At 33.3% G+C, this 23251-nt stretch overlaps 3 protein-coding genes, 1 long non-coding RNA gene and 1 pseudogene across 6 annotated transcripts; 1 reads left to right on the top strand and 4 right to left on the bottom strand.

The window, feature by feature from the left end:
- Positions 1-2117: 2117 nt before the first annotated feature.
- On the bottom strand, positions 2118-3513 carry LOC127905441 (disease resistance protein Pik-1-like). 2 transcript variants are annotated; one of them, XM_052453686.1, is made up of 4 exons: positions 3110-3513; positions 2971-3015; positions 2805-2883; positions 2118-2488 (listed from the first exon to the last, which is right to left on the bottom strand). In XM_052453686.1, exons 2-4 carry the CDS (start codon positions 2974-2976, stop codon positions 2349-2351), a joined length of 225 nt encoding a protein of 74 aa, XP_052309646.1. In that variant the 5' UTR covers positions 2977-3015; positions 3110-3513; the 3' UTR covers positions 2118-2348. The 2 variants fall into 2 exon arrangements, with proteins under 2 accessions (XP_052309646.1, XP_052309647.1); XM_052453687.1 differs by having other exon boundaries at positions 3116-3513.
- Positions 3514-5022: 1509 nt separating this feature from the next.
- Positions 5023-5796, bottom strand: LOC7458460 (heavy metal-associated isoprenylated plant protein 47). Its single transcript, XM_002307807.4, has 3 exons — positions 5709-5796; positions 5489-5567; positions 5023-5325 (listed from the first exon to the last, which is right to left on the bottom strand). The coding sequence occupies exons 1-3, from the start codon at positions 5712-5714 to the stop codon at positions 5180-5182; spliced, it is 231 nt and encodes a 76-aa protein (XP_002307843.2). The 5' UTR covers positions 5715-5796; the 3' UTR covers positions 5023-5179.
- A 1898-nt stretch (positions 5797-7694) lies between these two features.
- On the bottom strand, positions 7695-8675 carry LOC7489189 (heavy metal-associated isoprenylated plant protein 47). The gene is made up of 3 exons (XM_002307806.3): positions 8468-8675; positions 8232-8310; positions 7695-8106 (listed from the first exon to the last, which is right to left on the bottom strand). Exons 1-3 carry the CDS (start codon positions 8477-8479, stop codon positions 7964-7966), a joined length of 234 nt encoding a protein of 77 aa, XP_002307842.2. The 5' UTR covers positions 8480-8675; the 3' UTR covers positions 7695-7963.
- Positions 8676-17191: 8516 nt separating this feature from the next.
- Positions 17192-17745, top strand: LOC112327852 (40S ribosomal protein S11-1-like; annotated as a pseudogene).
- A 483-nt stretch (positions 17746-18228) lies between these two features.
- On the bottom strand, positions 18229-19821 carry LOC112327960 (uncharacterized). 2 transcript variants are annotated; one of them, XR_002982488.2, is made up of 2 exons: positions 18866-19821; positions 18229-18514 (listed from the first exon to the last, which is right to left on the bottom strand). It is a non-coding gene; the product is annotated as an uncharacterized LOC112327960 (long non-coding RNA). The 2 variants fall into 2 exon arrangements; XR_002982489.2 differs by having other exon boundaries at positions 18229-18506.
- Positions 19822-23251: the final 3430 nt, after the last annotated feature.

Below are 23251 nucleotides of genomic sequence, written 5' to 3'. Positions count from 1 at the left end.
TTTTCCAGGGAACATAAGTGAAATATTCGTGTCTGCTCATATGCTAGACCAACTGTGATAAAATTCGTTGAAAAATCCTGACATCAGTATGCTCACTCTCTTTCAGTTGCTTCTCAAGAAATTCAAACAAGGTCTCCTCTTCCTTCCAAGTAAAATTTGGTTTCAGGAATTAGACAGCAATCCACATCGCGGCTGCTCAATGTGGCATGGAGGGCTATGTGACCTGTGCTTCGACCCATTAGTTTCACCAGGCCAATACCATTAACTACACTCTCGGCCTCGATATGAGCTGCATGGCTTGCTTACTGGGCCATTTCTACTGCTCCCTGAATTCCAAATGATCTGCCAATGATGCCTATCATTGTCAACTGTTTTGGGAATTCCAGTGACTGCAATATTTAATTTGCGGCGATCAATTTCATCAGATATCTTCACAGCTCCACGCACAGTTCCATCTCCTCCAATTATATACACCTATCCTTAAGTAAAATACTGAAGAAAGGGAAGACCCCGTCTAGCATCATTATTAAAGCACAAAAACAAGAACTAATAAGACATAATGCCAATTACTAATCAAGTATATCAGGCAGAACAGAGAACAGGGTCATCTCTCAGGACAACAATGAAGACAATTCGCTAATTTATGATTTAAGTCGGTTATTATAAAACAATGTTGAATTGATTTGTTAAAATGACTATGCCAATTGCCATAAACCAATTAAGGGATGAGATTTTTAGAGTTTCAATCGGTGAAATTTCAAGAATTTCTTATCAAAACTTGGGTTTCAAGTGTCAATCAAAACCCATGACCATTTTCAATTCCAGGGACACTTGATGAAACTTTCTCCAGGTTTTGCATAGACCAACACAAATTTATGGACTTTTGGAGCAAGGATCATTCTTTGCTGCTCTCCAACCCTCAAATGGATATTGATGTATACAGATATTGTTGGCTAAACAACTATTTCCAGCTAATAATAATCTCAACCAAAAAGGCACAGGCTTGGAGAATGGAATGGTTCCCATAACTTCAATTGAAGACTTTTTCAAACACTCGTTCTCTCACAAGTTCACTCAAGTAAAACTCTCGTTGTTTTTACTAGAAACCACAAAAAGCCAATGACTTTGCTATCATAACAGGCAAAGCCAAAGTGATTAATGCCAACTAACATGAAACTCAAAGGGCTTTGAAAACGATGCCTAACTACTATACTATTTTTAGTAATGTATCATGGACTCAATCATGATATATAGATGATTGTTAAGATAAACAAAAATAATATCATAGACTCGATCGTGAATTATTTTATGGGAAGAAAGCATGTGATGTAGCATATATACACCAATTTCTAGTTCAGAAGATTTCCCACCGAATCAAGTAATACTATTTTGGAAGCTACCAAACATACGAAAAAGCAGTCAACTTGATTATGATCACATTGAAAAATTTAAACTTTTAACAAAGAAAATCACAAAATGTAGCCGAATTTGAGAGAAGTGACCTGACACACTTTTATTATGATCAAAACCGCCTCTAGAGGTTTTGCGCAAGCTTTGGATTAGAGTCCCTAGAGTAAAACCCTCTATAACCAGCTGTGATCCCATATATCCGAGGCACACCATGCAACTCCCAGAGCCCAACAACAAGTTCCCTGATCACTGTATTCATGCCAGGACACAGCCCCCCACATGTAACAATAGCAGCCAGCTCTGATATCTTTTGGCTTAAAAAAAGATTTGCCTGCGTTGACCAGCCCTGTTGTCTGCCGCTTGGGGTGAGTGGGAACTCAAGGCTTCGCTGTCAGCAGACAAGTCTAAGATGATGTGGCGTAGAACCACTTCAGATTGACTAATGTAAAAGGCTGCTGGTGGGTGGTACAAAGGATTTTCCTCCAGAGGGTTTGGAAGATAGTCCATCAAGTGAGGCAGTTTTTGGAGGTTAATTTTGAGATTGACTAAGAATCTAAGATTAATTAATTAATCCTTAACTAATCAAGATTATGGTTTGTAAAACACCAAACAGATAACTTCATCAAGTGACAGATTGATTAACTTGACCATTGATCATAATGTGAATATTTGTGATCCCATGCACCCTGTAAGGAGATTGGAAGTAATTTTGCTAACAAAGCTACACTTTTCATTGATTAGAAGTAGAGTACTACATAGTTGAAAAGAAAAGGAAATACTGGCTGCAGGAAGTTAATTACTGTTGCTGATTTTCTGTATCAACATCTTAAAGCTTCCCCAGAGAATAGACTTAGAGGTTAATCAAAGCTAAATATATACTATAATGAATGATGTGGTCATGATATATACATGGCCATTTGTAGGTAGCATTGACATGTTTACTGGTGCATGAGCATAATGCTGATAATATCAGTATGCCCAACTTTTTTCCTCAAGCAGTATGTCAAATGGGCTGCATCAATCCCATCTCCAGAGACCACGATTCTGTCGTCTCCTTGTAATGCCAGAGAGTTCACTCCTGCGAATCAAAGAGGAAAACATTGATCAGCCAAGCCTACTACCCATTACATGCCTGGCCCCAAATCCCATAATCAAGGCATGAACCCTCCCTAAATGCTTTCTTTGAAAAACAAAGAAGAAGAAGAAGAAGAAGAAGAAAAACCTGAAACCTTGAGATGCAAGATCCAAAGAGTGCAAAAGGGAGTCTTAATTTGTTTAATAAACACTATAATTACCATTCCAGAAAATCTTGAGAGGAAAATTTGTGTAATTAATTCTTTACCAGAAACAGTAGGAAAAAGAAAAATCTGTTAAGAAAATTCCTCAATAAATACCACAAGCTTTTGCCACCACCGTGCGAGCCTTGACCCTGCTTTTCCCACATGCCATCTGAACCTTGAACACGATCACTTGCTGCCAATTAATTGATCATGAAAAAAATTAACAATGCAAGAATGGAACTCATGGTCTCTGTATATAAAAGCAACTAGACATAGATACCTTCATTCTGTTTGATCAGTCCTGGATGATGATGATTCGTGTGATCTCCAGGTAGAAGAAGAAAAGAAACGCAAACAGAGTATGTCAAACGTTAAAAAGAAGTTAATGAAAACAGCATAAAAGAGTACCAAGGGCTCACTCTCACTCGACTATATATAGACTGAAGAAGGAGAGCATTAGCACATGGCTAGTTCCAGGCGGACGAGGTGTCCATGTCAAAAAAAGAGGGGTGGGGGGTCAGTGCCGATGTGTTGTTTTTCTAGAGAGATTCTGATTCACCACCATGTGCAAACTTGTCATCTTTACTCAAGGGTATCGCAGTCCACTGAGGTCTTCCATACCATTTCCATGTATTGACGATTTCAGCAACACCGTAATTTGCCAAGACGACGAAGTCACTGTTATCATATTAGTTCATCATTTCCCGTACGTAACCAAAATAATCATCACCAATTACTAGTAAGAATCCACGATTACCATTGATGGAGCTTGGAGTATCATTGATGAACCTATATTACTTGGTTACTGGGCATGTCTCTAGCTTGTGATCAGCCATTAATTATAATTAATTGTGGGGCACCGCCAATATTCCTTAAAGCTAACAATTTTTGTTAGGAGAGCTCTTTTTAAAAGCATTAACGCGTAGTGCACTGTAAAAGAAAGAAGTAGAATTTTTCAAGACTTTACAGTTACAGTTAAAACTCGAGTGATTAAAGAGCACATTAAAACTTCTCCGTCGAACTCCATTATCACAATTTCACAAAAATTATTTTCCTATAATTTATCTATATGCTCAACGAAAGTCATGCTATTAAAGATTTTCATATTGACAAATTTACTCAAAAGAAAACTAATTGTTTATTGATGTAGGCATCAAATTAACTAACTAATTAACATATATATATATATATATATATATGGTGGAAAGAAATGCTTACATGTTTTTAAAAAACCGACTCATAAATAATATAGGTATTATATTACTCAACTTAACTCATCAAAATCAAATAATATAAATATAATAAATGATAATAAATTTAAAAATTTAAGAAATTAATATCACGGATTAGATGACAAGTCAAGATTTTTGAAACCTGGTCAACCCACTTGAACCTATATACCCCATATTTATTTTGTTTTTATATTTGCTAGTTTTTGGATTAGGTATTTATTTTTATTTTATTTAAAAATATTTTGTTTCCAAAATTTTTGTTACTGAACTTCTTATTAGATTTATTTAACATAACAAAAAAAATATGTCTCTTTGTTAAAAAAAGAGATGAGGTAACTAGAATTTAATGATCGTGCAAAGTAAAAAAATTAGACATAACATTGAGAGTGTCCTGACACCCTTAATCAATTACAGTTCATGTTGTAGGTTCATCTCGAAATACAAATCCATGAAAATTAGCGATACAAGTCTAACCTGTGAATATCTATAATATCTATAAAAATAAATTAACTTAACCTAATTTATCCAACCCATTTGGGTCCAAAATTTTTATTACTGGACTTTTTATTAGATTTATTTAACATAACAAAAAAAAAATGTCTCTTTGTTAAAAAGAAAGAGGAGGTAACTAGAATTTAATGATAGTGCCTGATAAAAAATTAAATCTAACATTGAGAATGTCCTGACACCTTTACTCAACTACAGTCCATGTTGTAGGTTCATCTCGAAATACAAATCCATGAAAATTAGCAATACAAGTCTAACTCGTGAATATCTATAATATCTATAAAAATAAATTAACTTAACCCAATTTATCCAACCCATTTGAATAAAAAAAAACAATAAATAAATCGGTTTTATAATATGTAAAGTATCAAAAATTAGGTTCCATACAATTGTATATATCCAAAACCAATCCTACTAGATCCAAAATTCCATCTAATGATTTTTGGAAAAAAAAAATATTTTTATATCAAAAATAATTTTTTAAAATATAAAAGAAATTATTTTAATATATTTTTAAATAAAAATACTTTAAAAAACAACTTATACAAAACTATCTAGCATTGCCAACAAAACAAGATACAATAAAACAATAATTCTCTTGAAATGATAAAAGAAAATCTTATAATTTCGATCAAAAGTTCTCTTATCACCACACAAGATCCAATAAAACAGAGATTTGACAATCTACTCTCAAGAAAGCTGAGCCACAAAGGAATAATAATAAATAAGAGTATTGGAATGGGGCCTTGTCTAGTTATCCGTCGGTGCAACACTGATAATGGCAGTATGTCCAACTTTCTTCCTTAACCTGCAGGCTAACTTGGCAGCATCAACTCCATCTCCAATCACCACTACTTTTTCTTTATTCTCTCCTTCTAATCCCAAAAAACTTACACCTGCATTCCACAGTAATTAATATTTGACATCAAACATCTTAATTAATCTCTAATAATTAAAGCTATATTAGATAAATACACACACATGCCTGTACCCCAGAGAAAGCAAAAGGGGAAAAAATTATGAAAAATAGCCTCTTGATTTGTAAGCTTCAACACTTACCATCCGTTTCTGCCACAACCTCGAGTGCCTTCCTCCTGCATTTCTGGCAATTCATCTGTACCCCGAGCACTATCTTTTGCTGCACAAGTGCCCAACAAGAAAAAATCAAAAAACAAAATAGAAGAAGAAGAAGACATCGTAAACTAATTAGTTCTGTAGTACGTAATGTGACTGTAATTAAAAACGGAGCTGCCAAAAGATATGTAATAGTAAGTAATACCTTCATTGTGTTTGATCAGTTTTGATTAAAAATTTTAAGGAAAAATATATATATATATATATATATATGCTAGCTAGCTAGGTCTCTCAGTTTCATATATATATATATATATTGAGTCGCTGTACGTATATATGGCCCTTGGAACACGCATAGCTAGAATTAATTACAATTAAACAAGGGTGGAAATTAAGTCGGACTTGCTTGGTTTACCAGCATAAACGTGAATCACACCATGAAGTCCCTGTGCTTGGAGCGTTCGGTCTTAATTAATGCATGGAAAATATATCCAATTAATTATTAATTTTATGGTACTAATTATTATTAATCCAAATCAATCCTATACATGAGTACATACATGCATGTTCAGGACTTCCCAATTTTGCTCAAATATTTAACTTAAGAACTTCCAAGTAGTAGTTTGTTTATATATGGACCATCACTACTGTTCAACAAGAAGAAAAGAAAAGAAAAGGCTTTCTTGGGGGGAGAAGCAAGCTTGTGTTGCTTAAGCAGTGCAGAATGCCGTGTCCTTACCGAGTAAGGAAAGGACACAGCTTCAACAGAACAGAGGTCAGTGGTCACCATCACACCATTTTTACCCGACAACCTTTCATTTATTTCTACCGTCGCGTATGGATTGAGTTCTCGGAAGTTACACGGCTACCGTAGCTAGTGATATATCTTCAAATTTCATTTTTTTTTTAAAGGAAAACAAGTTAGTAATCCTAGATTTAAAATTATTTTTTTATAAGCAGGTAAATATCTATTGAAGGTTACACGATTAAATTTAGCATCAAAATTCTTTCTCCAAATGGCTTTTAATCCTTGTTATTTTAACCCAAGTTTTTCATTTTTTTTTTATTAAAAACCAATATTTCTTTTCTCTAATATATATATTAGATAAGTCGACTATAATATTACATGCCGCGATATTCTTTAATTATTACAATCACTAATTAAGTGTTTATTTGAGTGTTTCTCAATTGAAAATATATTAGAGTAATTTATTTTATTTTATTTTAATATCAGCACATCAAAACATATCGAAAAAATATTAATTTGATATTTTTTCAAATAAAAAATAATTTAAAAAGCAAAGGTTACAACAATATCATAAGGCACTAAATCAATAACAAATAACACCATCCATATTTTCCATTTTTAAGAGCTCAATAGCTCGTGAATCATTCATTATAAGATGGGTGGAGGTGACCTAACTAACTCATAGCTAGTGATCAAACAATTTGTTAAAGCCAAGGATTTTGCTTCTTATTCATTTCCAGAAATTCATATAGTGGGATCAACTTGATTATAATCAAAGTGGGATTAATAACATGCATGGTGACCCAATTATTAAGTCTTAAAGAAGGAGTTGAGGAAGTGTGGAGCATCGATCCACATTTTGAGGGATTGAGTAATGCATTCAAATCCTACCTAGCTATAAGGTTAAATGCCAAATTTAAAAAAAAATATATTTTTTCTAGATTTTTTTTTTGTGAAAACGTGCAATTTTTTAATTAGTTGAAAAAACTCCTTATCTTTTCCAAATCTTTTCCAAGTGTGAGTTGCTTGAAATATAATGGCCAAGGACTGATGAAACAATCTGCATGAAGCCCATCATTAACAACCATATGCAAAGGTTGTTTCACTGTGAATTAAATGAAAGCTCTAATGGTTAATTAATAAAATTAATAATGATGAGTTATGCACAAGCTGATTCAGATATTACATTAATTATATATATAAAAAGCTAATTATAGTAAGCTGATTACGTTTTGATTTTTTTTTTTTCAAAATATTATCTTTCTTACCTTTAGAAAATTATGAAATGTGTATAATGATGAAGGATTTAAAACAAAAGAATGAGAAACCAAGACAAAAACAGCATTCCATTAATAATTAGTATGTATGTACTGAAAAAGCCGGGAGAAATAATATTAAGACTTTATGAAAAACGATAGAATTAATTAATTAGTACACTAAAGGTGGAAATGGATTATTATTATTATTATTGAATTTATAAGGGCTACAATACAGTCAACTCCAAAGAAGACTATTCTATAGGGTAGTAGGGACCGAACTAACACAAAACTATTCTATAGGGTAGTAGGGACCGAACTAACACAAAGCAAATTTTATTGCAGTCAGATCTCTTTGCGCCACATGATCCTATACAGCAAAGATTTTAGAATAGTTTTAATTCTTTCATGAAAGCTAAGCTAATTAAGGTTGGAGCTAGTAGCCTTGTCTGTCTTTCACTTCGCTAGGGCAACACTGATAATTTCAGTGTGCCCAACTTTCTTCCTTAACCTGCTGGCTAAAGTAGCAGCATCAACTCCATCTCCGATCACAACCACGTTCTCCCTCCTCTCTCCTTCAAATCCCATAGAATCCACACCTGCCACAGTATTACACCAAATTCAACTTTTGACCTTTAATTAAAGTCAACCTCTCTCTCACACACACACCAGAAAGGGAACGCAAAGGTTTGCCTTTTGGAGTCATCAAGCTTTGAAAACTTACCATCTGCATCCGACACAACCTTGAGCGTCTTAATCCTACATCTCTCGCAATTCATCTGTACCTTGAACACTATTTTTTGCTGTACAAACCGAGCAGGAAGATTTTCAAAAGGATTAAAGGAGAAGAAAAGACATGATCATAAATTAATTTAATACATACAACGTGACTTTATATGTATACATATGTATATGTCAATTCTAGTGCCAAAAGATCGATGTGACTAATTACGTACGTACCTTCATTGCCATCGATCAGTTTTGATATGATTCAAAGAGTTGAGACTTTAATTATCGACCAATGTACCCCTCGATCCTCTCCTTGGAAAGCCAAAAGAAACAAGCGTGTCTATATATGTATAGAGAGGGAGAGAGAGAGGGAGAGAGATTCAAAGCTTGCTCTAGAATTTCTTGACATTTTCACACTTTATAAGCAAGAATAGAAAGGGCTAGACTTCAGAAGAAGATGGAAATGTCACGGAAAGTCGTGTTTTACCTTGGACAATAAATTCACACCATGCATGCCCATGTGGTTGACGCGTTCTTAATGCATGAAACATATATATAAAATATATAGCAAATGTAGTATAAATTGAATGTATTTGATAATAATTAGTATTAATTATAAAGTACTGATTACTCTAATTAATCCTTCTTCTTCTCCGTCTTCTTCTTCTTCTTCTTCTTCTTTTTATGTGTGTGTGTGTGGAGAAGGTTGTTTGTTAAAGTGGACATATTGCCTTGTCCTTGACGTGTGTAAGGTCACCAATATTACATCATCTATTTATAGACTATATTTATATATTAATTACCCATGTTATATATTACCTTAGGCATCTAAAAAACTTGGATTATGTTAAGCAGCGAAGCATCTCATTTTTTTAATGCTTTTTTTCTTTTTAAATTGATCCTTATATATTTTTTTGACTAGATTCATTTTGGATCTAATTTGATGAGATAAAGTCTTCAATTTAATTAGAGATTAACTACTATAATAAAAAGTTGGGGGTTTTTCCATCTATTTAATCGTTCATATGAATAGTAAAGGAGATATGTTTTTAAAAAAATTCTATCTTTTTTTTAAAAAAAATTAACTTTCAATTTTTTCTTGTCTTTATTGAATGATTTTTGCTTCTTTTTTTTTTTCAATTTTATCCTTCAATATTTTATTGATTTTAAATTGATCTTTATAATTTATTTTAGTTTGCTTTATATAAGGTTATCACAATCTCAAATAATTGTTGTGATATTTTGTTGATACTTGATTTTTTAAGTATCTATTTTTTGTTATCATATCATTAAATAAAAAAATAATTTTTAAATCCAGTGAAGTATATGATATAGTTTTCTAGTTTGACGAGTTATGCCGCAAAACCCGGGTCAATTTAATATTTTGCTTTCACATTATTAAAAAGAAAATATCTTGAAATACTTTTTAGAGTCAAACCACGCTTTTATTGGTTGTTTGAGTTGTCTTTAAACATGTCAAGTCGACTAGATCATATAGAAACAACTTACATGCAAATTAATTTTAAAATCGGGCTAAGTAAGGAGTTGAGTTAGTAGGTTTCAAGGTTGATTCGTTGGATCGGATTTAATAATAATATCAAATAGTTTCTTTATTTTTAAATTCCACCATCCAAATTTTTTTTTCGATTAAATATTTTTTAGATTTTATTTTTAATTTCATCTTTTAATATTTAATTAATTTTAAATTAATTTATTTTATATAAAACTATCATAGTTTAAAATAAATATTATGATATTGAGGTTATCTTTATTAAAATTATCAAACCCAGTGCATTAGTCGAGGATTTATTTTTCTGATCGGAGACGGAAACATTTGTTTAAATTTATAGAATTTTGTTCTTGCGCTGAAAAGGGTAGTGAATATTTTCCACGCGGAATCACCAACAACTAATTGCTTCAAAGTCCACCATGGAGCATAGTTAGTGGCAGGAACCCCTCCCTCTTGCTTCTAACAGCACTTCCACTGACTTTTCTACCGAAATAATTAATTACAAGTTGTCTTGAGAGAAACCACGTCTTAGGTTCATGGACATGCGCAGACCCAATGAGCAAAAACCCTCATGTCTTTACTCTTTTGCTGTACAGTCAGTGTAGAACTGTAGATAGATAAATAATACAGCCCGTACTATGGATGGTTTATACTTTATATATATATATATATATATGTATAGAAAATACAGTAGCGCGTGAAGGAGAATATAATAATCCATCATTCTTCCGAATAAACAAAATAATATTACTTTAGTCTCCAAAAATACTCAAAAGTCAGTAGTCACATTTTCACACACTGTGATTGCGCCATGTGCCAGTCCACGCATCCATCATTCTTTATCAGGGCAAAATAAACGGTGGCGGCTTAAGTTAACATAGAATATGTACGAATGAATTTCTATATCCAGCTCTAAACATGAATTTTGAGTTTTAATAAGTTCAAAATATTTTTATTTATTTACGGGTTAATATCTATTGAATTTCTTGGGTTTAGAGGGTTTTTAATGCATGGAATATATATCTCACAATGTTGCATCAATTATTCTATGTAATTGATAATTATTTAAGGATCAAAGGCAACAATCATGCCTGCTGCTGCTGCATATTAGATCTATTTTGAAAAATATATTAAAATAATATATATATTTTTATTTATTAAAAATTTATTTTTAATATGAACATATTAAAAAAATCAGAAAAAGAAGTCAAATAAATTCATACCAGACATTGCTCATCGCGTCGTTGAAGAATGTATTTGATAATAATTACTACTATCCATAGAGCACTGATTACTCAAATTAATTCTATTATTTATTTATTTATTTCTTGCATGGATGAATAATTTGTTTGCTAAAGGGCACAAATTGCCGTGTCCTTGTCGCATTACAGCCTGGCTCATGGAATTGTCGTGAGGGTGACTTCATCGCTATTACATCAACCTATTCATAGACTCATGTTATAAATTAATAACTAAACTCATGGAGAGACGTGCCCATGAAAAATCAAGAATAGAAAGAATGATGATAGCGATGAAGTCATGTTTTATACCGTTGGCTACAAGGCAGGGCCGGCTTTAGGATGAATGGTGTGTTTGAAACGTGATTGAAATTTATTTATTTTTTTTATTTAATTTTTTTTATTAAAAATTATTTTTTTATGTTTTTATATCGTTGTGATGTGCTAATGTCAAAAATAATTTTTAAAAAATAAAAAACTTCATTTTGATGCATTTCTAAGTAAAAAAACACTTTGAACCACTACCACAATCACAAACAGACCCGAAGACATTAATTTTCTGTTCCAGTAATTTAGTTTATTTTTTCATGGTGAAAGCTTCACCATAGAAAAAATATATTTGATTTTATAGTCCAATCAGGATAAAATATCTTCAATTAATCAAAGAGTGTTTGAGATCAGCATTTGGTTGCGTCTATAAATGATGAGTTTGTCAACTTGTCAGACCCATCCCAACAGGTGGACACTCATGTCCATTTTTGAAAAATTTTGTAGAATGGTTGGGCTTGAGCCCATTGCAAATGTCTTCACACTGATCAATAAACCCAACTTTGCCAAGAATTGAAGGGGGGGTGGCTAGTCATAAGATATGACGGGGTTGTCGATCTCCATGGAGGACTGCAACAAATCTGGGGTTGCTCCTTTTATTGGAAGACTCCTCCCCACAAATAAACAATAAGCCTTGTCTGAGCTCGGACGAGGATAAAAACTACGTCGTATTAGATTCAACCAAAATTGACTATGAAGTTGACAAAATGACTAGGGGATATTACCAGGCCATTTTGCAAGGCATAAAGTCATCATGTTATGTTGTCTTATTATTTTGGTATGTTTTAGGATCTAACATTCGTTTGCCCCTATAAGGTTGATAGTTGGAGGAGGAGAGGTGTTATGCAAGCTTCCTATCAATAGTCTACCCACAAGGTCTTCATCTTAGGTCGTTGGGGAAGACAAAAGCGAAGAAAGGAGGGAAGAATCCCCATTTCTTATGGAATTCCATGCCTTTGAAGGCCTTGTCTCCGTGGAGACACTGTTAGAGGCCGTAACCCCCGTGGAAGCTGGGGTTCATAATCTTCTCTTATCCTAGGAAAAAAAAAAGGAATTGTCTCCTCTGCAGTGATCGTGGGTGCCGCCTCAATTTCCTGCCTTATTAGCCTATGAAGCGGCAGCTGGGACCTTCATTGGAGCCATCATCGTGGGGTTCCAGGACATCTTTGTTGATCTAGCCCTGGGCTATAATCCATTTGATTTTCCAACTCTGATGGATGAGGAAGGGCAACTGATAGAGGTTATGGTTGAAGGGAGAACATGCCTCGAGGATGCTGGTCTCGAGGTTGTGAGAGTTTTAAAGAGAGTCCACACCATCCCTTCAAACATCTTCGAGGTGTATGACAAAAGCTTTCATCGTTATTTGGTGTTAACTAGCCAAATAGCTTTTAATATAGGGATGAAACCTCTTGTTTTTCATTTTTAGTTGAGTGATTTCTTTTTTTAACATTCTCATTCGGCAGACCTTTATGGTGTGTGTCCATTTTTGGAGATTTTAGGTGACAAAAAGGAGCTATATGAGGAGGGATGCGACTGCAAATAAGGAAAATCAAGTAGTCTTTGACTACCTTTAGGAGGAAAAAGGCGTTATAAAGGTTGAACTGTGGAGCATCGAGGTGACTTATTTCATATTAAAAGACCAAATGCAAGGTCTTACCCTCAAGCCAAGCTCTCGAGAGAAAAAACTTAGCCTCCTACAACTAGGTGGTTCCCCTAAGGGAGGAGCTCCTTCAAGCTAAGGACTCCTAAGTTAATTTGTGGACTAAGCTTAAGATATTTTTGGCTATGTCCAACTTGTATTTCTTCAATCTCTTCAAGGGGATGTATGTGGACTTTAGTGCAACATTCCATATAGTCCTAGTCTTGGAATTTACATATGTCTTTCTGAGGGCTTTCACGACTCAGCAGGGGGAGTTTATGGCTAAGGAGCCTAGGCTATATCTTTAGACTCCTCCGTATACATCTGTATTCTTTTTTTATATACATCGCACTTTTATAATACAATTATTTGATCTTTTGTTTACTTTCATGAGTTTTAGTCTCTATGTAAAGTTCTTATTTCGGTCTAGCATACACACTTAACAAAGAGTTTTTGGGTCCATCACCCATACTTGATAAAGGCATTTCTAGGTCCAATGTCTATACTTAATAAAGCATTTCTAGGTCCAGTACCCATACTTGATAAAACATTTCTAGGTCCAACACCCATACATGATAAAACATTTCTATCTTTTTGGAAACAATGAGCTAGAGATACCATTTATAGATGTCTTTGGGTGTATTCATTATGGATCCTTAAGAAGCCTTCTAGTAGGAAATGATGTTAAATGGTTTTGATTTTAGTCCATAGAAGGCCTCATGGGCATTGTTCCTAAGAGAACTAGAAACTTCTTCATTTGGGTAGAGTACATCCAGTCCTTAAAGGAGGGTGTGATCGAATTAGAGAGAGTATGTCAATCTTTTCCAAGGTAAAATATGTCGTGGCACTAGGGAGATGTTCGTTACTTCCAAAGTAAATGTGTTATCACACTAGGGAGAGTAAATTCATCCCATCTTTGGAAGATTTAATAAGGAGAGCATATCCATCCTCGTTGTTGATGTAGCGTTTATCCCATTCTCGGAGAAGGGTGTGATTGCACTAGGAAAAGTATATAAATCTTTTCTAAGATAAACTATGTCATAACACTAGGGAGACGTTCGTTACTTCCAGAGTAAATGCGTTATTGCACTAGAGAGAGTAAATCCATCTCATCTTTGGAAGATTTGATGGGGAGAGCATATCCATCCTCGTTGCTAATGCATCGTGCATCCTATCCTTGGATAACAGTACAATCGCACTAGGGAGGGTATATGAATCCCTTCCTAGGTAAACTGTGTCATAGTACTAGGAAGATGTTCGTTACTTCCAGAGTAAATATGATATCGCACTAGGGAGAGTAAATTCTTCTTATCTTTGAAAGATTTGATGGTGAGAGCGTATCTATCATCGTTGTTGATGCAACATTCATCCCATCCTTGGATGAGGATATGATTGTACTAAGGAGAGTATGTCAATCCTTTTTAAGATAAACTATGTCGTAGTATTAGGGTGACGGTTGTTACTTCCAGAGTAAATGTGTTATCGCACCAGAGAGAGTAAATTCATCTCATCTTTGAAAGATTTAACAGGGAGAGTGTATCCATCCCCGTTGCTGATGCAGTGTCCATCCTATCCCTGGATAAGGGTGCAATCGTATTAGGGAGGGTATGTCAATCCATTCCAAGGTAAATTGTGTCGTAACACTAGTGAGACATTCGTTACTTCTAGAGTAAATGTGTTATCGCACTAGAGAGAGTTATTCATCCCATATTGTTAAGATTTTGAGACTTGAAAAGTAAAAAATTTGTTATTTTGAACAATATAATTCATATACAAGAAACTTACATTTCTAATCATTAACCATAATACATTTCTATCTTGTTTGGGGCTCTAAAGAGGAGAGGGAATTATGTTTCTCTGATGAAAGGTTTCTAGGTAGTCGTCAAAAGCAGTCTTCCCAAATAAACATAGTTCCTTCAGTTACTGTGAAAATATAATTGGTGAAAGAAAAGGTAACCTCCCTACTTAGGGATTATCTACCATGTTAGGTCTGCAAGCTTGGTAGAAGTCCTCGGTTAACAATAGCTCCTGAAATTGCATGGATTGAACTAACACTCTATTGGTAGCCATTAAAGGTTTTGAAATCTCGAAGTCCCAACTCTGATAGTAATTAAGGATGATAATAACAATGAAGCCATTGGTTTGCAATAACTTCTAAAGTTACTTGGTTTGAACTGACATCCTGTTTGTACTTATTAAAAATCTTTCAAAACTTTAAGGCTCTAAATCCGATGGTAATTAGAAAAGATAACAGCCTGGCTTCCAAAAATCTTTCAAAACTTTAAAGCTCCAAATCCGATGGTAATTAGGAAAGATAACAACCTGGCTTTCGGAGGAGTGATCAATGGCTTTTTGATAATTTTTCCATAGATGATGCAAATGATGAAGTCTTGTTTTATCCCGTAGGCTTGAAGGTTGGGCCCGAGATAAAGTCATTAATCTTCTATTTCTAGCAATCTAACCCACCCTTTCATGGTGAAAGCACAAGTAGAACAATGTCGTTACCTGCAAAAGGTCCTCTTTTATCTATCTAGGGATTCTCTGATGATTAAATTAGTGTTGATTCAGAGAGAGATTGATTATACTCTTTAGAAAAAAAAAGGTTTTTTTAGTTAGATTAGTCCTTGTAACCAGAGAGAAAAAACTGAACCTGATACAATCATCTTTTACAGTCCTATCATGATAAAATATATCTGATTTACAATCTAACTAGGGTAAAATATCTTTGATATATCAGTAGAAAATATCTTTGATCCATCAGAGAGCGTCTGGGCTCAACCAAGTGGTGAAGGGTCGTAACCTCTCATGGTCAGCTCTTTGGAGAGTAATTTTAAACAAATAAATAAAAAGCAATAAATGCCGATTCATAAGTACTTGGATTTAAAAAATTCTGAAAAATATTTATTATTTTATTTATTTATTTATTGCTTTAATGAATGTTTGATACACATTATCTATTTATTTATATGGTTTTATTTCCTAGCGTAATAAAGGCTTTAAGGAGTGAGAAATAACTAATAGAGATAATTATAATATAATCTAAGCTATTAAATTAAAACTCAAAAGTCAAGTTAGGAATCTTAACTTGTTGAGTGGTAGAGAGATTGGAATTCGATATTGATTGGTTAAAGCCATGCACGCACGAAAGAGGGCCAAATGATCAGAATCCGTCAAGTAAATTTGAAAAATGGAGTTTGCAATCCGATCGAGGATTGTTCCTAGCTCGTAACCACATGTGTGGAAATTTCATGAAATGATGACCGTAGACTTTTATCATATTGAATAGAATTGCTTCTTGGAAATGTGCAGTTGACTCTGTGTGTGTATTCGATCTCAAATATTGCTCTAAATATTTCTTTTAAAAAGAAGGTGGTGCATGTGTCGACCGTTCACACTAATTAAACCAATTATGACTATATATTGAATGGATGATGAGCAGAATTGATACATAATTGGATGACTAATTAAGAAATGGAACCTGTAATTAATTGAGATATAATAATCAAATCATCATGAATTCTCTTCTTCCTTGCAACTAGAGAGGATCGATCCCTAAAGAACCGGTGCACATAGACAATACTTAATTGGTGCAGATTATTTTAATGATTTATAAATGTTTGTATCTTTTGGGCTACGTATTGTGGGAGACACTACTGACTTGATTTGTTACATTTTTATAATCGTGTATGGTTTCATCGATTAAACTCAATCCAAAATAAAAATAAATTTTAAAAAGAAAATATAGTTTTATCGATTGAGTTTTTTTTCTGAATGGATTACAAATCAACTCAAGTCTCAAATTTTTAATTTATTTAATTTATATTAAAAAATAATATAAAATTATTTTTAAAATTTCACTAACATCTTAACTTATTAGATTAAGATGATTTTTTTATATATAATTCTCCTTTTATTTTTATTGAAACTCGGCCCGGTTTATGTTAGGCGAGGTCCCAAGAATAATTTTATATTACTTTATAATATATTAGAATGAAGATAATGAAATTTGAACTCGTAATCACTTAATCAACAAGATTCTAATATTATATCAAATAACTATAATACTCAAAAACTTAAGTCATTAAATAAGATCACGAGAATAATTTTATATTATTTTTTAATATAATTTTTTTAAATAAAAATTCTTTTAAATTTATACAAGACTACATTATCTTTATATTTAAGTTTTATTAATTAGAATAAAGAGAATAATTAAAATGAGATCGTAAGGAAAATGAGATTTGAACTTTGACTATTGGTCAACAAAGCTCTCCAGAGAAAACAAAGGGCTTTCAGTCATGGCTGAGCAGACTGGGAAGACATTTTTAAAAGAACCCAGAGTGTTTCTTAGTTCAAAGAAGTCCAGGAAAGGAAAGAGGCCTGGTAAAGGAGGAAACAGATTCTGAAGAGTGTCGGATTGGGTTTCAAGACTCCCCGAGAAGCCATTGAAGGAACTTACATTGATAAGAAATGCCCCTTCAGTGGCACTGTTTCTATTCGAGGTCGTATCTTAATTAGCTGGAACTTGTCATGGTGCCAAGATGGTGAGGACCTGCATCATTGTCCGGCGGAATTTTCTTCACTAGGTCAAGAAATACCAAAGATAAGACAAGAGGCATTCAAATATTCCAGCACATATATCTGATATCTCCATGCCGCTTCCGTGTGAAGGAAGGTGATCATCTTATCATCGGGCAATGCAGGCCACTATCCAAGACCGTGAGATTTAATGTCTTGAAAGTGATCCCTGCTGGTTCTTTTGCTGGTTGGGAAGAAGGCCTTCACAGGAATGTGAGGCTTAACTTCTATTTCTATTTTTCCTGTTTATGCTGGTGTTACAGCCATAATGGTTTTAGGGTGATCTGTATATATTACGTAAGAGTTCACTGAGATTGTTTTTGATATGGTATCATACCTTTTTTAATCAAGTAATTATGAATTCAATTTTATTAGGATCTGTACAAGTTTAAGGAGTTTTCATTTAAAGAAATGTGTTAAAGAGTAATTTATTTAAAAGTATAAAACTTTAGATTAACATGATTCTTTAATAATGTAGATCCAAAATTATCCGGATCACAAGTCAAGCCGCTGCATCAAGTCGGGTTTTAAAAGAGTATTGTTAACTATGTTATGGAATTAGTGGGATGCTTTAAGTGTTGGCAACTGATCGAGCTTGACAAGTATAGCACCGACAGGACTGTGAATCCTAGACCCAGACAAGAAGTTACCATAGATTCAGAAAAATCTTACCATATTTTAAGGAAAAAAAATGCACTGCTCTTTTAAAAAGCCATGTCATATATCGATCGAAGCTTTGATGGGGTAAATTAGGAGGCTATCGAAGAATTACGTACAAGGAGAGAGGACGTCCATATATATTACAGAAACAGACCCTTGTATTAAAGAGAGCTACAAATCATCAGTTAAAAACAAGAGTTCAAAGATTGATTGTTTACATCGATCCTTTTCAATGGTTGTAGATATTTGAATGGTTATGGGCCCACAACAATACATGGCTTCTTCCCAGACACACATCTCTCATAGCCACGCACAGTACTGCCAAACTTGATTGAGGTGCATATAAATTAGTATGTGATCATAATAATGCACCTATCAATTCTCTAATTAATCCAGGGTCTATCAAATCATCTGTTTAATCATGCTTCTTCTTTTTCACCTTACAGATTCATCCATAAAAAATAATTAAAGTTAATCATGATCAGCTAGAACAATCAACACTCAATATTATTGACTGCAGTACCGTTCAAAAATGGCATTAAATATTATATCCGATAGCTATCACACACTCAAAAGGAAACTAGGATGTTGATATTCTCTGATACTCATACAATGGCAAAAAGAAGCTTAGTACTCTTTAAATAACTTAATTAGAAATTAATGGTGTTTGATTTTACCTTATTCATGAATCGCACAGGAGTCGCAATAACAATCTCCTGAGAGGTTAGGCTCTTTCAGTACTAGGTAGCACTACCAGCTGCAGAGGAAATTATAGTATATATAGCTAGGAATGTACTTGCTGGTACCTCATGAGTTCAATACAGGGTAGCTGTAAGCTGTTGTTAATTGGCCTGCTCGACTCCCCTCATGCCAAATAGAAAGGTTGCCAACACTCTTTGACAAGCTTCCTAGATGGCATTCAGGGAGCCAGGCAGGCCATTCTTTCAGACCAAGCAGCTCTTGCTATAGTAGTAAGTGCTCTCAACCTGCAAACAAAGTACACAATCTAACAAATGCCCTGCATTGCCATAGACACCATGTGATCTTAATTAACCTCTATGACGTATGCTTCAATTGACTAGTGACACGAATAAATGATGCTTTTCTCAAGCGACTCCTTAATTTGAAAGACTAGAGTTAGAAGACATGGTGTTCAAGAAAATTTGGTCGATTCATGATTACTTGATTAAGAGCAATTAACAAGCAGAGAAAATGCCATTGCTAAAACACCAGGAGGTGTAAACTAAGACACTTACAGTTGAAGAGATGATATATATGACAGAAAGACTGGGAGGTGAGCAAATAATTGAGAGAACAATTCTCACTACCTCATCTTTCTCTCTTGATTTGTATAGAACGATCACTCTAACTTTGATTGCAAGCAAAGAATAGTACGTGGAAGTGGGGGATTTAAAGGGGTTGGTAAGGAGGGAGAAGAAAAACAAGAGGGAGGAGACAGAAGACAGAAGAAAATCCATGAAGAGGGGGAAATACAGGTGGTAGAGAAGGCGGCAGCAACGGATTTTAGGTAGCAAATAGCTCCATAGATACAGCCAAAGCTGCCTGGGTTTTACAGGTAACTTTGCTTGGATTTTCTTTCCTTGGAAAAGGTGATCGTCCCCCACCACTTTCCTTTTCATTATCTCCATAATATTATGATTTCTTTTGATTAATTAATTCAAGTTGTATGTGCATGGTTGCTCTTTTTTCAGTCTCTTTCTTTTTGGACGTGGGCATTCTTTATTTCTGTGTTAGCAATTTTATTTAGATGCGTTTAAAAAAAATGTTTAGTTTGATGTTTTTTTATTAATGTTTTTAGATATTTTTAATATGATGATTTTAAAAATAAAAATAATAATTATTTTTTTATTAATGTTTTCAAATATTTTTAATATAATGATTTTAAAAATAAAAAATTATCTTAATATATTTTAAACAAAAAATACTTTTCAAAAACATCCTATATATATTATAATATCAAACATATACAAAAGATTGGATTTATTGCATCACAACTGTTTCAAAGAATATTAACTACTCCTGTCTTCTTTGATTTGTCTTTGTTAATTTTTGTAAGAAAAAATGACAGTATCAAAATACAAAATATATAACAGTTACATTCTCTTAGAATATATTAGTTTTAGTAATTTATAGTTTATGAGCTATATTGTGTGGTCAAATAAAAATTTATTTAAATACAACAAAAAAATGTTTAGGATAGAGAAATTATCTTGACTTGAACTAATTAGGTTGCTGGTCTAATTAAAGATTACCTTAATAATTATACAAAAAGACTTTAGGATGAAATAAATGAAAAAATAACAAAATGAAAAGAGAAAATTAAAAAAATAAGCTGAATTAAAAAAAAAAGCTTCATTGTTGACCAAATCTTTATATATATATATATATTAAGAATAAGCTTCACTTTACTAGAGATGTTCTAAAAAATCTAAGTAGTCTAAATAAAATTTATATGTTGGATAATTGATTAGTCTGGTAATTCTAGTAATCTGATGCATTTTTTCTAACCAAGTTGGCTGGTGGTTGGTATATTGTAAATCAAAATGGATGATACCTATAAAAATTCTATTTGGTGGATTTAAGAACTCTCAAATGCTTAAGTAACTATCTTTTTTAGAGAAAACCAATGATATTTTAGAGAGAAACTTTGATAATAATGAAGATTGTGAACATATAGGTTGAAGAATTTATGGGATATTATATAGCTCACAAGTCTTGTTTTTTTGTAGAGAAGATAATTAGAATGTAATTTTCTTTTGATAGCATTAGTGAGGGAAAACATTCCTGACATATGTATTAATAAGGGATAAATATTCATTACACAAATATTAATGCGATGAAAATATAGTAGGTCATTAAAATATTTTTTGTATACTATCCCTTATACAACATTAATGTAAATGAAATATGATAAATCAATAAAATACTTTTATACACCTAAAGGTATAAAAAAAGTTTGATCTAAAATGTAGCCGAGTCTCTAGGAACTCTTTTTCTAGTTCGATTCCATAAGAGTTGGGCTCTTCTCAAGATGGTGACTATTTGAATTAGCTAGTGTCGAATATATTTTGTAAAACCGTGAGTTTTTAAAATTTAGATTTATCATATATATATATATATATATATAATTGCTTTTTATACAATTAATTAATGCAACGAAGTATTGATTGGATTCATATAGAGGTAGGTAGCTATGTTAATTTAATATTGGGGTCGAGGGATAAAGATTTTGATAATTCCTAGAGGAGGCCAAACCAAAACCAGTAAATAAGACAAACTGTAGCAGGGTGGTAGTTGTGGTTGTGTCCTCACTACAGGATTTAATTCCCTCTATATAATATATATGGACAATTTCATTTAACAAAAAACAATAAAAATTATGTATCAGCATGAAATACTATATATGAAGAGAATAATATATATGGAGGTTGTTGTCTCATGCCGTATCATCAACCTCCATGCATGTTATTCTCTTGATATGTAGTGTGTGTATATATATATCATACTGATACATAATTTTTATTGTATATGTATAAATGAATTTCAAAAAAGTAAGTAGCCTGCAGCTAAGATAAAATATATAGAATCCTCTTCTTCCATTTCATTCACGCTATGTTTTGGATCCTTATGAACACAGGAGGAGGGGTCCATTTATGACATGCAAGGAAGGGAGGGAGAGGAAAAGGGAGCTAAAGCCTGCTAAGGGAGAACCACTTTGACTATTGAACTTAACTTGGAGTGGCCAGTACTCGGCTGACCACTGGACCCCGGAAAAGGGAGCCAGCCAGAACCAGCACCAGTATTCTTCGATGCACATGTTGATTTTATACTGGCTGGCTGGCTAGCATTTATGCACCGAACAAGTACGGATCACAGAAATGCCAGAAAGATAGTCGTCTGGTCCTTGTTATGCAGAATGAATCTATCTTCTAAACTACAAAAGCAATGCTTTTCATTGATCGATGATGTGGTGGGAATCCTTTTGTTGATGAAAAAAAACAAATTAAGCAATATTGTTAGTTAGGCAAATCAAATTAAGGAAACAAAGGGTGCTCGTTTCTCGTGTATGCAATATTGTAATATATATACTTTATTTGTGAATGGTAAATTATCAAACAATTAAAAACATGTAAAAATGAACACTCCCTTCATATATACTGTGAATGGTAAATGAGTACTACTGAATGATTGAAAGGAGCAAGATGTAAAAAGAGACAGTCTGTCTGTCTGTCACCTATCTAATATCCAAGAAAGATATGGGTAGAAAGGTGGCCGGGAATGGATATTAATTGTTGATGCCCTCCCTCAAAGCTCATATATATGACTCCTCCTGATTCAACAAGCTATATATTATCTACCTGATCTAGTTGATGAGCAAGTGAAGATAGGATTGTTGTACCTTCTGTATTTCACAACAAGATCACTAATATAAAAACACAGAAAAACATGTTTAGTTGAAGAGATGAGATATACAATAACTATGATTTTGTACATTTTTAAAACAGAAATACAAGCGGATATGTTCCCTTTATTTTCATTATCTTCATCTACCGGAAGATTTTGATTACAATATAACTTAGGAACCGATTGCCTCCTTGCATTTTCCAAAGCCGGAAGATTACTTCTGCCCATTCACAAGCTACTCTTGTTTGGAAAAAATTCTGTGTTCGATGAGATAGATTACAAGGCTAAAATCACATGGTGAATTTCTTAAGAGCCCATCAGAATGGAAGTTCCCACGGATCCACTTGTTAAACACAGTGCATAATTCATGGAAAGCATGTGAAAACAGAATGCAATTGAATACCTTGCGGGGAAGAAAAATCTGCTTAAGTAATTCTTCATCAAAATACGCCCTGTTTAGCATCATGGTCAATCGTGTTTTTTTTTAAAAAAATTTAGCTTTAAATTATTTTTTCTGTTTTGACGTGTTGATTTCAAAAAAATATTATAAAAATATATACCCTAAATGAATACAATTAAATTTAAGATTGATGCAGGAGCAGAGGCCGCCTCCTTCTCTGCAGTACACAAAGGAATAG

Source organism: Populus trichocarpa, chromosome 6, assembly GCF_000002775.5.
Source record: "Populus trichocarpa isolate Nisqually-1 chromosome 6, P.trichocarpa_v4.1, whole genome shotgun sequence".
NCBI lineage: Eukaryota > Viridiplantae > Streptophyta > Magnoliopsida > Malpighiales > Salicaceae > Populus > Populus trichocarpa.
Note: the sequence above shows the minus strand (reverse complement) of the source record. Positions and strands in the feature narration are given on the sequence as shown.